Here is a 14356-nt window from a genome sequence, read left to right as displayed (position 1 = left end):
TCTTGGCTAACGTCGTCAGGGGTAAATGTAAAGTGAATAAGGCAAGGGTGCGGACGGGTGGGTTAGGGCTGGAGTGGTCATCTCTTGAAGTTGGACCAAAAGACTGAGTGAAAGATTTTTCTTCTGGTTCATCTTCAAAGTGATAGGCCAGTCAGCAGTAACCAAGTTAGGAACCAAAAAAATTAAAGTATTGTCTCTCGCTTGAAGTCTGTGTATATATATTTTTTTGCTCTGTTTCTTACTTCTGGGGAAGTTGGATTTGGCCAAGGTCTTGTGAGAATTGATATGACCACTTCACACCTGAAAAACTTATCCTTGTAGATTAACCTATTGTAACAAAAATACTGTTTCAAAGTCACTTGACAGTGTACCAAGTTTTATATATCAACAGTAGTGTCTTTTTATGTGTAGAATATTTACACACCTCTTTTTTTTTGCTTTAAATTTATGACCGCTTCAACAGTTTAACCAGATTGTTTGTGTCCCTAAGTGGCACTGTTTGTCTCAAAACTGGGGAAACTGGACCCTGGAGTAGCTGTGCCACGATGGAGTTCTTTTAACACGCAATAACAGGTTGACTGGCTAGTTTTTAATTTAAATTTGTCAGTTGAGGATCCAGTTCTTATGATGATGAATTGCAATTATGACAGTGTGTGAATATTTAAATTTTCTAATATGAACGAAATACGAATACCGAGAAAAAATGCTTTCTAATATTGGATTCAATATTTCTTCGGTATGAAAAAAAGATTTCATAAAAACATAAATGGGCAAATGTTGCCCTTGCTTCTTAAAAAAGTGTATGGTTTCCACAACTGCAATGAACAGAGCTAGATTGAATCTGCACCATAAAAGAAAAGCATGGCATGTGTAGAAATGTGTACTTGTTTACACAGCATAACAGTGTGCAACCTGCACGGTGCCTTGCAAAATGAGTAACAAATAAAATACATGAATGACACGACTGGTGTTATTCAATAATCGAGCTAATGCTCATTTCTTTTTTTCATGTTTAAGGAGAGCACTTTTTCTGCTTTTTTGCACAGGTTCAAGTTCTGTGCTCACATAGTAAGCTGTCCTTTCTAAATCATTGTTTTTCTTATAAAAGTATATCTGGTTACATATTCAAAGCCTTCAATATTTTCACTTCCAAGTAGGCATAGCTTTTTCCATTCTTGATTTTTGGTAAGGTTTCTGGATTCACATTTTTTCTTCAGTGTATGTTTTCATTAAAAATTTATTTTAATCAATAATGACGGATTTTATTATACCTTTGTGCTTAGAATAGACTGGCTGCTGTTTTTCACATCTTTTTTTTTTTTTACTTTTCAGTATCTCCACAAGAAAAACAATGAAGAATCTACTCTGAAGTACTACTTGCTTCCTGAGCGTGACCGGCTGAACAGAGTAGGTGCCTTCCTACAGTATGCTGCATGCATAACCAGGCTTGTATTCATGTGAAATTTTTTTTACTACCCGAGATCCTGCTTTGTACATGTAGGCTGCAAATGTATGTGATTCGCGTACTGTTTTGGGGGCAAAAATTCACACTAATTTCATGTACCAGTGTAGTTTCATGAACTCTGGCTTGTTTGATACAGTCAAACTTTAAAAAGTTGATTTTGTCCACTGTTGTAATTGACCAGCAGAGTAATACAGGTTGCCACAGACCGTGGCCAGTGTTACCAAGTGCTGTTTTGCAGTTGCATAATGCAGTGCCCTGTTTGAAATCTCTATATTTATCCTTATCTTTTAAAAGTTACTTGCTGTATTCTTATGTTGTACTAACTTAAAGAGAAGTATGATCTGACCTTGTGTTTAAGGCACGGTACCCTTTGTTGCTTGTGTGCCAATAAACCCCACATAACTTTTAGCAACTGGCCCGCATAGCTAATTTCTTTATGCATGGTATGTTTTTTTTCCAAATTCAGTCCTTTGCTTTTTCTTCCTACAAAAAATAAAAACCCTATGCACATACTTTACTTCACCATATATACAAAAATTTTATTTCTTCTTTCCTTTTTCCAAAATCCTAAAAAAAGAACTTCTAACCTGTGCTAACTGGATTTTGCTACAGGAGAGACAAGCCCTTGAAGACAGAAAGGTTGCCCTAGAAAGGGAGTTTGAGCTATCAAAGATGAGACTGGCTGCTGCTCTGGAAACAAGGGATTCCTTGAAAAATCAAATTGCAGGTGAGTCTGCGATTAAGTGCAAAGACTTCATTGTAATTAAAGTAATTTTGATCTGTAGCTCCTGTCTCAGTGCACATAAGTGCACCGATGTGCATTCTTTTTCTCAATTGAGATTTAACTTGCATGTCAAGTAGCCATTCTTAGTTTTGATGAAAAACATGCTTATTGCTTCTTGTAGTATTCCATGGCAACACATGTCCAGACTTGTCTTGTTCAAAATGAATTCCAGTGCAGAACTGTTTCTGCTGGAGATGTGTTTTGTAGATTCCACCACATTAGTACAGTAAAACCTCGTTAATTCGAAATCGCTTAATTCGAACTTCCGGTTAATTCGAACTGACGGCCGGGTCCCGGCAAAGCCCTGTGTATTTCAATGGGTCAAAACTCCCGATAATTCGAATATGCCGGTATCCACGTCGGTTAATTCGAACTAGGCGCCGATGGCTGGCATTGCTCCTCGCATATAGAAGTCACCTCGTAGCAAATACAATGCGCTGAAAATTTAAAAAAATGCAGAATGATGAGAAAAAAATAAATCAGCACGCACGAGGTGAGACGTGAATTTTGTTGCCCGAACCAACCCTCCGGTGCATGCCGTAGCAGGTTTTCGCTGCCGGAGCGTCGAAGCATTGGCTTGTCTATTTTTGGCTGACGCACGGCCACGCGGGTAGCCACCCTACCGCGGGCGCCGCCTATGCTCCGGCCACGGTGGCTCCGGCGCAAGCCGTTGCAGCAGGTCAACTAAAGGACTACCTTGCCGATTACTCGCTCAGCGATGTGTTCAATGCAGATGAAACCGCGCTTTATTTTAAGTTGCTGCCGAACAAGACTGTCAGTTACAAAGGCGACACGTGTTCAGGCGGGAAGAGAAGCAAGGAAAGAGTGACGGTGTTGGTGTGCGCAAACGCGACTGGCACGGAACGGTGCCGCTTGCTAGTTATAGGCAAAGCAGCGAAGCCTCACTGCTTTAAAGGGCTAAAAACTCTCCCCGTTGATTATACTTTCAACAGAAAGTCGTGGATGATGCGAGCAATTTTCACGGATTGGCTGCGCACACTCGACAGGATGTTCGCGGCACAGAACAGGAATGTTCTGTTGTTCGTCGACAACTGTTCAGCCCATTGCGACATCAGCGGACTGAAGGCGATCCGTCTGGCATTTCTGCTGAAAAACACTACGGCTGTGCTGCAGCCTATGGACCTTGGGGTTATTAAAAACCTCAAAACACTGTACAGGCGCCACCTCCTAGAGCGGATTCTTGTGTGTATGGACAGCGGCAAATCGTACGACGTCAATCTCCTCGGAGCCTGCCACATGCTGGCATCATCGTGGAATGCTGTTAAGGCGGACACAGTCGCGAACTGTTATCGAAAGTGCGGCTTCATTGAAGGCCCAGAAGCCTGCAGCACGGCAGAGCTGGATGCTCAGTGTGATGACTCCGTCGCGCTGCACCCTGCCTACGCTGCTTTATCGGAGGGTGTTGACTTCCAAAGCTTCGTAGACGTTGACAGCGGCGTGGAGACATTGGGGCCGTTAAGCGATGCCGAGATTATTGAAGCGGCCTGCGGTGACCAGATGCCGCACAACTCCGGCGCGGCGAGCACAGCTGACAGCGACGACGAGTCCGACCGAGGCGACAATCCATTGCCACCCCCGAGTGCATGTGAAACAGCGTCAGCACTCAATCTGGCTGCGCGCTACTTCTCCGCCGATGATAATTCGGACGCTGCGTTGGAGCTGTTGGGCAAGTTGCAGACGATGCTTGTCGAGTCACGGCAAAGAAAACGAAAACAAATGCGCATCACCGATTATTTTTCTCTTTGATATGCTTTGCCAATCTGCTGTTAATAAACATGTTTTTGAAGCATAGTGTCATATTTAATCATTAAGCTTGCTGCTTACGCGAATGCATTTTGATGTTAGCTCCAACCGCATAAACAAATTAACTTTATTTCCTTCGCCCGCCGCAAATGTGTAGTAGCGCGTAGTAAGAGATAACGATCTCAAATATGCCTTTTTTTTTTAGCTTCGGCCCGTGCTGCCGGGCGTGATGGCCACTTTTTTTAGCGCCCGCTCGTTAATTCAAACTCCGCTTAATTCGAACAATTTTCCGGTCCCCCTCGAGTTCGAATTAACGAGGTTTTACTGTACTTTGTACCATTGTGAAACACACATTTTGATCTGCCTTTCAAATATTTTTTGCACATAAGTTACGCATGCAGTGTCTAGAGGAATATATTTAGTCTAGTTTTTTAAATCTGAATTTCATCTCCTTCACAAAAAAGCCACCAACATTGCCTCAATTCACAGCTTTGTTTGAACATCACGGAATCTTGTAAGGCTGGATATGGTATGATATAAAGACATGCTTTTTCAATCATGGAGCCACATTTTGCCTAACTAGCAAATGTGCTTTTTAATGGAAGATCCTGTCAGCTACATTCAAGCTACATATACTGCTCTGTTTTGAAATGCAAATATAATATATATATATAGAAGGACCATCTTTAATTTTTTCTCAGGCTTTATATTGCCATTCGTAACGCTCTTGAAAGTTTTGAAGCAAAAGAGTTGCCAGTCATGAGTTCATGCTTTGCCAATGAATGATAGTAATGGCTTTTTTTGTGACACTTCCAGAACTTGAGAACAATACAGATGCTCAGTCTTTGATTCTCAACCTGGAGCGTGATGTTCAGGAGATGTCTGAAGAGACTTCACGCAGCTGGGATGACTTGGAAGCAGCCTCGAAGCAGATGGAGACGCTCACAATGAAGAGAGCAGGCACACTTGCTGCAGTGCGTAGTCTACCTTCTTGAATCTTGGATGCTGACAGTTACAGTTTGAAATGAGGGCATGCATACGCTGTCGTGCTGAAATACTCCTGGTATTTGAATTTTGCATTTGTTACGTGAACAAGCATTTTTATATTCAGAGAATTTTATTTTCATGAGGTTGCCTGGCTTGTTTTGCTGGTCATATGTTATTCAAAAACACTCGCGAGCAGTTGAGCGCTGCTTTGGTAGTCACTTTCATCACATATTGCAGCTGGGGTTCACTTCTAATGCAGGTTTGGAATGTAATTAATGCTGAACTCTGGAAAACACAAATGGGTAATGGTTTTGCAAACATTCAGGGCTTAATACACTCACTGCACAAGTTTAAATGTTCATTTGAGTGATTCCATGCACATTTCACATGGACGACGTGTAGCTGTTTGTAATGAGTGCCGACAGTACACACCTTGGTGTCCCATGCTAGAAATTTTCAGCTCAGAACAAAGACAAAATTATGTCTTTTCCCTGTACTCAAGGGGGGATTGATACGAATCTCCTGGCCTATGTAGGGGCCTGATGACCTTGCTCAGTGCTTCACTAAATGGTTGTTTCTGGAAAACAAAGTCTGCGTGGTTATTCTGGCTGCAAAGGATAACAGCACTGCTATTATACTGAACCTGACAGAAACTGCTAATGGTTATGACTTGACTCTCATTCCCACTGTAATTTAAGCAACACTACCTTGTTTAGTGGCTAATTCTCACATTGCCGACTGCAAGGCATGTTGATGACTCTGTTGACATTTCATACAAAATTTGTCGAGGTCAGGTTGAGTAAAAAGGTCACAGGCCAACCTATACAGTAGAACCCCGCTTTTACGTTCCTCACTGCTGCGTTTTCCCGGCTGCTACGTCGTTTTCATCCGGTCCCGGCATAGCTTCCATAGGATCCAATTTATAAGGAACCCCGTTGTTACGTAGTAGCTGTGAAAACGTTCCCGCATAATACGTCGCAACTTAGCACCCCGAACACGCCTGGGCTGAAGTAGGCAATGCGCTGCAACCATCATTTTGACTTTTGGCGAGTTTTGGCCGGGCTTGGCTATGGAACTGGCTGCAAGAAGCCGCACGCCAGTTCGAGAGACCGCCACTAGGTGGCCATTCGTGAAAAATGCTCTCACTTTTACGGTCGCCGCATGGTTGTTGAACGGGTCGACTCCTCTTCTATTGTGCTATCGTCATTGTACATTAAGCCTCGTGAACGCCGAACTTGTGCTTAGAAGGCGTCGCGCAAGTGGAAGGCGCTTTCCCTTGAGGAAAAGCTGGACGCATTAAATGCAGTCGACAGGCAGCCAGCGCGGAAGAGAGTCGACATTGCCAAGGACCTTGGTCTCCCACCGTCGATGCTTAACAGCATCATCTCGAAGCGTGCCGAGATAGAGGGGAATGCTGCGCTCTTCCGCCCAAAAGCAAAGCAGTCTCGTGGCAAAAGCGGCAAGCCACCATTCTGGATTTCTTTAAGTCCTAAGCGCACTCTGTGGAAATAAATTGTCTATAGTTGAAACTGCACATTTTGATTCATTTTCGGAGCTTTCCTCACTGTTGCGTTTTTCCGGCTGTTACGTTTTTTTTCCCCGGTCCGGCGAAAAACGTATGAACGGGGTTCCACTGTAGTTGAGTTGTAAGCAACGGTATGGGTGTATTTTATAACTAACTTGCTTCCAAGAATCGGAACTCACCTGTGATGACGTGTTGCACTATTATTACAGTATTACATTTTTAAATATGTTGCACTTTTAGTACACAGTTCAAAATATATATTGTACATGTGCAAATCATGGATTTAATGTTTATTATTTAAAAGTTTCATGATGTTGACCTTTTGAAAGTAACAAAGCCTGCTGGGAGCAATAGAGGACACACTGCCAGGTGAGGCTAATACCTTCTTGCCGGAGGAAAGATGTGCCCATGCAAAGAAATGTCAGGTAGTGGAACTCTGCAACCTTTCATTGCCAGGGCTTCCCCAACTAATGTATTCTAAATCTCTGCTAACACTAGCATCATAAAGTTCACATGTCACCTCTAGTTCAAGAAAATATATACCTTGAAACTGCATCCTTTGTGACATGCACTTGTAACTCGTGAAGCCAGTGCCAGTGGAATCCAGAGTATGCATCAAGAATTAACCTGAACTGACCAAGTTTGGTGGCAATCACCATTGAACAGCTTGCTGCAAAGAGATTGCTGGCTGTTTATTTGTTGCAAAAAGGCAAAGTTCAGATCTGATTTGCTCATTCATAGTGTAATAGTGCAACACAATTTGGCTGATCCTGATTTGTTTTACACAGCAAATTGAAACAGCTGGAGTGAATTACAGCTCAGTCTTCGCTCGTATTTAGCTGAAAATTAGCTTATCAAACACATTAATAAACATTACATAATGGCCACTGGTTTTTGTTGTATAAGACAGCCTCCATTTTATCATGTTCTGAAAGCTGCATAGTTGAAGAATGAATGAAGCCAGGGGTCCATCTGGCATTCACTTTGCTAGGAATAACTTCTAGAAGCACCTACTCCTGGTAGTGCATTTGTCAGATCTTTTAAAACAATCATTGCTAGCAGTGTTCCTGTGGCAATACAGTAGAGTTTGACCTTTTGTGGTTCAAATCTAAATTATCCTGTATGAAAATTTTAATGGGTAGCAGTAGCACAGAAAAGGCTGGATATGTGTTTTTAATTGACTGACTGACTGAAAAACTTTATGTTCAAAATATGTACAGGGAGCGAGTGGAGCGGTCCTTAAGTGTCCGTTCCTTACAAACGCTAGGTGGGCTGCTCATTACAGGGGCCCATTAACTGTAGCTGCTGCTGGGGCGCCCCCGACCAAGCCCTTTTGGCTCGCCAGGTCAGAGCAGCCGAGCAGAGCCGCCTCCCAGTCCTCTCGGGTAGGGTTGGGGATAAGGGGAATGTGCGGGGTTGATTGGCATGCCCACACCATGTGGTAAATGGCCAAAGACTTTTCCTACAGTGCGGGCACTCCCCTGTGCACGCAGGGTCGAAATGTTTGATGACTGCCGGGCACTGCAGTGCTTTAGTATAAAGGCAAAAGAGTAAGCGCTCCTCTGCCTTCGTGAGGCCCTTGCAGGGCTTGGGAAAGATTGCGTGGCCAAATTGGTGATACTGGATGATTTTTTTTAAGGTAAAAGCGGGATTGGGGTCGGAGTCAGCATGGGGGGGGGGGGGGGGGGGGGGGGGGGGGTGATGCCACTTAACTACACCATGGAGGAAGGAAGGAGGAGGAAGAAATCTTGAACATGCACAATAGCACCATTTGCATTTCATCTCAATCAAAATGGGGGAGGTACTGTGCAGGCACAGTAAAACCTTGTTGCTGTTTTTTTTTTTTTTAATGTGGGGAGGGTGGGAGAGGATGCATTATCAAAATGTATAATCCAAACTACCTAATTTTGTACAAAGGCGTCTACTGACACTTCATAAAAATGCTAATTTGAATTTCTTGGCACATGTTCTGAACTTCACCTTTTCTAGTGCTCACAGAATTCAGTCGGCATTTGCCTTGTCCTTAGCGCAGCAGAGAATTCGCAACACATTCGGTTCATCGACGGTAATGGGAAAAGTTGCCAGAGTGTTATTGTTATTTTTTTGATGCTTTGTGCCCTTGCACTAGTGCCCCACGGGGAAGCAGTCGTGGCTGTGACTGTTGCAGCTTTCTTGCTCCTCATGTACCAAGGGCCCAGCTCACTTGTATGTAAGCACTTCAGTCAAGTTCTCAGGCGCTATTAAGCACCACAAAGAAGCTATTGAGTTTGTTCCCTTCATGTTGAGTCCCCGTGCAAAGGGCCTGCTCGTAATGTTAGTGCATTGTTGATTTTTTTTTTTTTTATGCTTCCATTTGTACATAGGCACTGCAGAGAAACCACGAGAGCAGGCGTCTGCCACTGCATTCCTGCCCATATCGCAGGCCTCCAGCTTCGCTCCACTTTTATGTCCACACATGTGTGCCTGGTCGTTATGCATATTACTTGAGTACAATTTTACAAAATTTTGAACATAGCAGCCTGACAATCTTGTTTTCCGGGAACGTATTAACTGGAAGATTGCCCGTGATTATAAGAGTATGAACTGTTAAATCGTATGAATTCCCGAACACATGGCCTAGGGTGTTTGTGGTAGGGTCCCAAAGAACTGTGGTAGGGTCACAAATAGCGGTGGTATCCCAGCTCACCGTACATTGCCTGTGCTACCTCGATGGAAAGAAACGTGAACAACCCGGCGCCAACATGTCCCACTGTTGGAATTTATTTTCATCGCGCTTTTACCTGGGTGGTACGAAAAAGACGTTAGAGTCGTCCTTGAGTGTATCATGGACGATTCTAGGGTCTTCTTGCTATCACCAAAGTAAAAGCGCGGTAAAAAGAAATTGAAACAGCGGAGCGTGTTGGCGCCTGGTTGTTTGCGTTTCTTGCCATCGAGGTAGTACACTGCAAATACTATTGTCGGCTTGTTATGATCTCACCTGCTGTACTGTAAGCTATACGAGCATTTGTGCACACTTTGTGCCAGTGTTGACGACGCCAGTTGTCTTCATCAGGAGTGCATTTCAACTGCTTCATTCCCTTTTGTGTGTAGCTGGAGGATGCCGAGAAGAAAGCCAGAATGTTTGGAGCAGTCTCCAAGAATTTAGAAGCCTACCGAAGCATGGACCGTTCACAGGTACTGTGACTAATCGGCCTAGTGCTAAAGTACTAGTAGTATGCTAGTTAAATTTTACGGTGATGCCAAAATCACTGATGGGCATTTATGTTTTTCAAATGTAAGGAGCAGCCTTCTTCATAAGCATTAGGTCACACGAAATATAGCGCTTTACTTTTTTGGAATGGGGAAGTGGTTCCTTGGGGTGATATGTAATTTTTGCTGAGGACTGCAGTTATAAAGCACAGAGGCATTGTTACGCAGGTTTAGATAAAAAGAATTTCAGGGGACACTCCAGCTCCTTAAGGGTATGTCGCAATAGCGTTAGTGAGTTAATTCCCATATATGCAGAAGGTCATTCTTTACTTTGCATTCGTAGACCCCTGGGAGTCCTCATACCCTTTCTGGTGCAGTGTCGCATAAGTTAAGCAATGCGCCATTGCCCTGCGATGGCAGGTGCTCCCAGCGGTGGGCCTGGTGCGGCTCAGGTTGCTCTTCCCAAGCGTACCATCAATAATTTAGCTGCCACCTGCCACGGTGGGCAGTTTTCTCACCTTCCAGTGGGCAGGTTGTGACGACGCTAAAAGGAAACAGACCTAGCTGGCTCATCATCCTCATACGCTGCTTATCTGGGGATTCTTCATGAATTTTTCACTCGCGGTCAATGATGCCGTCGCTAATGACAGATTTTCTGCGACATGAGCTTCTTAGCGCTATCACATCAAAATGTTTGAAGAATAATTTGTTTCTTGTGTAGGGGTGGAAACAAGTTGCACTAAACCAAAGGTCATACAGGTGTTAACAAAAATGATTTATCGTTATTTTTTGATATGGTTAAAGCCCTATTAGACCAGGCAGTGGATAGAAAACTGAAATCACCAAATAGAAGGATGTGTATGTTCAGGTGTGTTGAAGATGTCGAGTGCAGAGCTTCAGGGAATGAACAGAAAAATGTGAGTCACCACCTGGTCGACTATGGCATTTACCAGTGGTTACCAGTGGGTTGGAAGTGTTGCATGACGAGAATAAAATTTCTAAAGAAGAGTTTAATTTGGCAGCAGATCACTGTAGGTGATGATTAGTGGCAATGAAGACACCGCTTTCATGCCATTTCACAAGTTCACAGTGGTTGTTCATCCCCTATTAATAACCGCTGCAGAGCAGCGATGCATTGAATATGCAATTTATAAATGGCTTTTGGATGTTCTCTACCAACCTTCCCTATGCTGCAATATTGAGAGTTGGCCTAGCAGTCACCCCGTACCATTAGAGGCCTCTTTGCGCTAATTTGTTCTCATATACATCATATATCTTTCGAGTATATATATATAGAAAGCTCTGCACACACATTTTGGTTAGAAGCAAGTGAAAGCAGAGCAAAGAATGGCAGTGCACTTTGATACTCGGGTTCACCACTGGTGGTGAAGCGAAACAGGAAGCAGTACATAGTCTGCATATATATTTTGAGGGACGGCTGTGACAGCCACCGTTTGTGACGAGAAGGTGCACTGCCAGAATTTGGGCGATGTAGCTGCCAGATGCGATACTGCTCGCAGTGGCTGAGCAAGCTCAGTGAGCTCGAGAGCAGCATCTTCCCTTTGGGTCAGTTTGCCGCAGCACACCAAGCTACCGCCTGCTGACAGGCAATGCTAACCAGTTCGTGCCCATATGCTTGTAACAGCTTGACCATGAACGGCAACGGCTTCTAGCGAGCCTGAGCAGAATGGATCCCCCAGACCTCTTGGCTGGAAGACTCGTCGAGGAGGCCTCAAGGAAGCTTGACGATGTCTGCAGGCACCTTCGTGATCTGGACCTGACTCGTAGGGTATGAAGGAGCACTGTATTCCCACGTTTATGATGACGTCATTCATATAAGATTTTTCTGTGACCCTGAACCAACGTCAACGTGTTATCTTGGAAATAAGTGAGCTGCCCAGTCATCAGCACTTGTAGATTGTATTCTTCAAATTTACTTCTGTCTTAAGACTTATGATTGTGCATGGGTCTGAAAGCTAATTTCACGCCCTATGGCAAGTAAACATATTCACTGCAGATGGTTTTGCTGCCACTTTACAGACCCTGTGACATAACTGTGGTCAGTTTATTTATCATCAAAAAGGCTCAACAAAGGTTGGCATTTTCCATACCATGGGCAAACAAAGCAAGCAATTTCAGCCAATCATTATTCATGAGCAAACAAGGTTATTGGTGACAGCATGAATTCATGGCACAATATCTGACAGCAAAGAGGATGCTGGCATATAAGGACACACCCTCTTGTACTTTTACATCAAAAAGGAGGATGGGGGTTAAAGAATATATAAAGAAACAAGACAAAGAAGAGTTCCAGAGAGCTTTCTAGTCTTTTGGTGCTGTTTGCTCAGAAAATGTTTAAATGTCTGCCGTAAGTTTAGCAAGCTGAGTACATTGGCTGTCCCATAATATTTCTGGTTTTATTTCTGCAGATTTTCTACTCGAAGCCTCATAAATGTTCGGATTTGTTTGAGACACAGTGTACCTTCCCACATAACAAGGGCTACACAATGAGTAATAACAAATTTCTGCAAAAGTATTCGGTAATGTCTAGAAGAAATTTTTTTTTTTCAGATTTCCTGGAGACAGTGAGGCAAAAAGGGGTGTTATATGCCTGCTAATTAATGCTCTGCCAAAAAAGATTTAGAAAACTTCTTTGTAAGAGCTCGTTAAGGACATATTTAGACATTTTTATTTTTTGTAAATGACTGCTTATATGAAGCCTATAGACTCAAGACCAATATATGCTATATATTTATAACCCTCTAAAATCAACCAGTGGGTTTCATTAGGTTTAGTAGTCATGCTTTTTTTAGAGCTACAGATTTTGTTTGCTCAGATATCTGCAGTATAGCTGGAATGCAAAGGGCAGGCAGCTATCCTTTTCAGCATCAATATACATGCAAATGAGGAAAGAAAATGTGCTTCATCATTCTCTGCCTTAGTTTATTAAATAATGTGTCCAATAAAAAAAAAGCTAAAGTGCTTGGCATTAAAACTGGAAGTAGCAGGATGCTTCCTTCTTTGTGTCAATTAAGTACTCGGGCACACATGCAAAGATATGTTCAGAACAGATTTCTGTTAAAAAAAACCTCACTAAAATGTTCCCGAGTAAACTTCTCGTCAGAGAAATTCTTAAAACGTTTGAAAAAACTTATATTTAAAGAATTTTTTAAAGAGTTTGTGAATAAACCTCTTATATGTTAGTGTGTTTTTAAAACGTTTGTGAATAAACCTCTTTTGTCAGTATGTTTTAAAAATGTTTGTGGATAAAGCTTCATTGCTGAGATGTTTTTTGAACGTTTCAATGTAGAGTTAGATGTTGCTAGATGTTTGAAGACATTTTATAGAAGTTATGTGTTTTGTGGGTTGTTCTAGGTCAAGCTGCTGTTCGAAATTCGATCCGCATGCGCAAAGCAAATTGGACAGTCTAGTTCCGAGTCTAGCCCTATTCGCAGTCTAGACCATCCACAGGATTTAAGCAAAAGAATTGGGAGTAATACCCCTTTCACATGGGCACCGCAAAGGCCTTTGAGGATCACTTCCTTATATCCAAAGGAGTGCAGCTACATGGCACAAATGTTGCGCCTTTGCCACTAAGGGCCTTGAAGGCAAAGGTGCCCGTCCGAGACTTTTGGAGCTCAATGGCGCGGCCTTCGAGAACCTGCGATCACAGTGCCGCCCAAAGTCAAGAAGTAAATCAATGAAAAAAATAGATTCAGCCGACAATGTTTGAAACATCTTAAAATATACAAAAGTTGTGTCTGGCTTTGCTTTTTGTATGGTTGTTTATATTTTATGCTCATATTTCAGGAGAGTAGCTGTTGTAGTTTTGTTGCAGTTCTTTTAAGGAATAAATTGTAAAAAAAAATTGTCTGAGCTCAGCAAAGGAACAGAATTTATTTTTTTAAACACTTTAACGAAGACTTCAATTTTAATACACTCACTTCAGCCGCCTCGAGCACATCATCGGGTGCTAAGCCTGAACTACTGTTTCACCTTTGGGCTGAACCATGTAGCTGCATCGCTGCTCCTTTAAGCTTTCGCTCCTTTCATGAAAAAAGCTGCCTTTGCTGGAAAGCCCTTCGAGGAATACTGTGTGACAGGAGTATAACCGACTCCATTCTTAGGTGGACTCCTCGACCGCACCGTGAGGGAAAAAAAAAAACAACCCGAATGCTAACTAAAAGCTTCAGTTGCCAGCTAGCAATCGTGTTTGTCTTTTTACTTTTCCTGGTGCGAACATGTAAAAGGACAAACACAAATGTTAGCTGAGAGTTTTAGCCAGTGTTTGCATTTTTTTTTTCTCTCATGGGACAAATGCAGCCAGTCATGTGCCTTTCGTTTACTCAAATCCAGTGGACTAGACTGTGAACAAGACTAGACTTGGTACTATAAACTGTCTAATTTGCCTGATGCAAGTGGGCCTTGGTCTTGACGTTGGCGTTTTCATGACCTGTCTATAATAGTAGTAGAGCAGACAATGGTAGAGAAATGAGGGGCCGTAGTTAATCCTTGATTGTTAACTTTATATGTGAAGGAAAGGCTGCAATGTATTCAGCAAGACTTTCATTTGAGCTAGTTCGTTGTAGGATGACATGGTTTGCGCAAAAATTGTACAGGCGCTCAAAGACGCAGACAACAC

General features: G+C 42.8%; 1 protein-coding gene across 11 annotated transcripts in view; it reads left to right on the top strand.

The window, feature by feature from the left end:
• The window catches only part of LOC144128802 (structural maintenance of chromosomes protein 3-like), a 98538-nt gene that overhangs the window by 71970 nt on the left and 12212 nt on the right, over positions 1-14356 (top strand). For all 11 annotated transcript variants that reach the window (XM_077662522.1, XM_077662523.1, XM_077662521.1 and 8 more), the window contains 5 exons: positions 1333-1407; positions 2078-2192; positions 4830-4987; positions 9616-9699; positions 11360-11503. In XM_077662522.1, coding sequence (XP_077518648.1) covers positions 1333-1407; positions 2078-2192; positions 4830-4987; positions 9616-9699; positions 11360-11503 — 576 coding nt within the window. The remainder of the gene's footprint in view (positions 1-1332; positions 1408-2077; positions 2193-4829; positions 4988-9615; positions 9700-11359; positions 11504-14356) is intronic.

This window comes from Amblyomma americanum, chromosome 4 (genome assembly GCF_052857255.1).
Source record: "Amblyomma americanum isolate KBUSLIRL-KWMA chromosome 4, ASM5285725v1, whole genome shotgun sequence".
In the NCBI taxonomy this organism is placed as follows: Eukaryota; Metazoa; Arthropoda; class Arachnida; order Ixodida; family Ixodidae; genus Amblyomma; species Amblyomma americanum.
The sequence above is the reverse complement of the archived record's forward strand: the minus strand, read 5'-3'. Positions and strand labels throughout refer to the sequence as shown.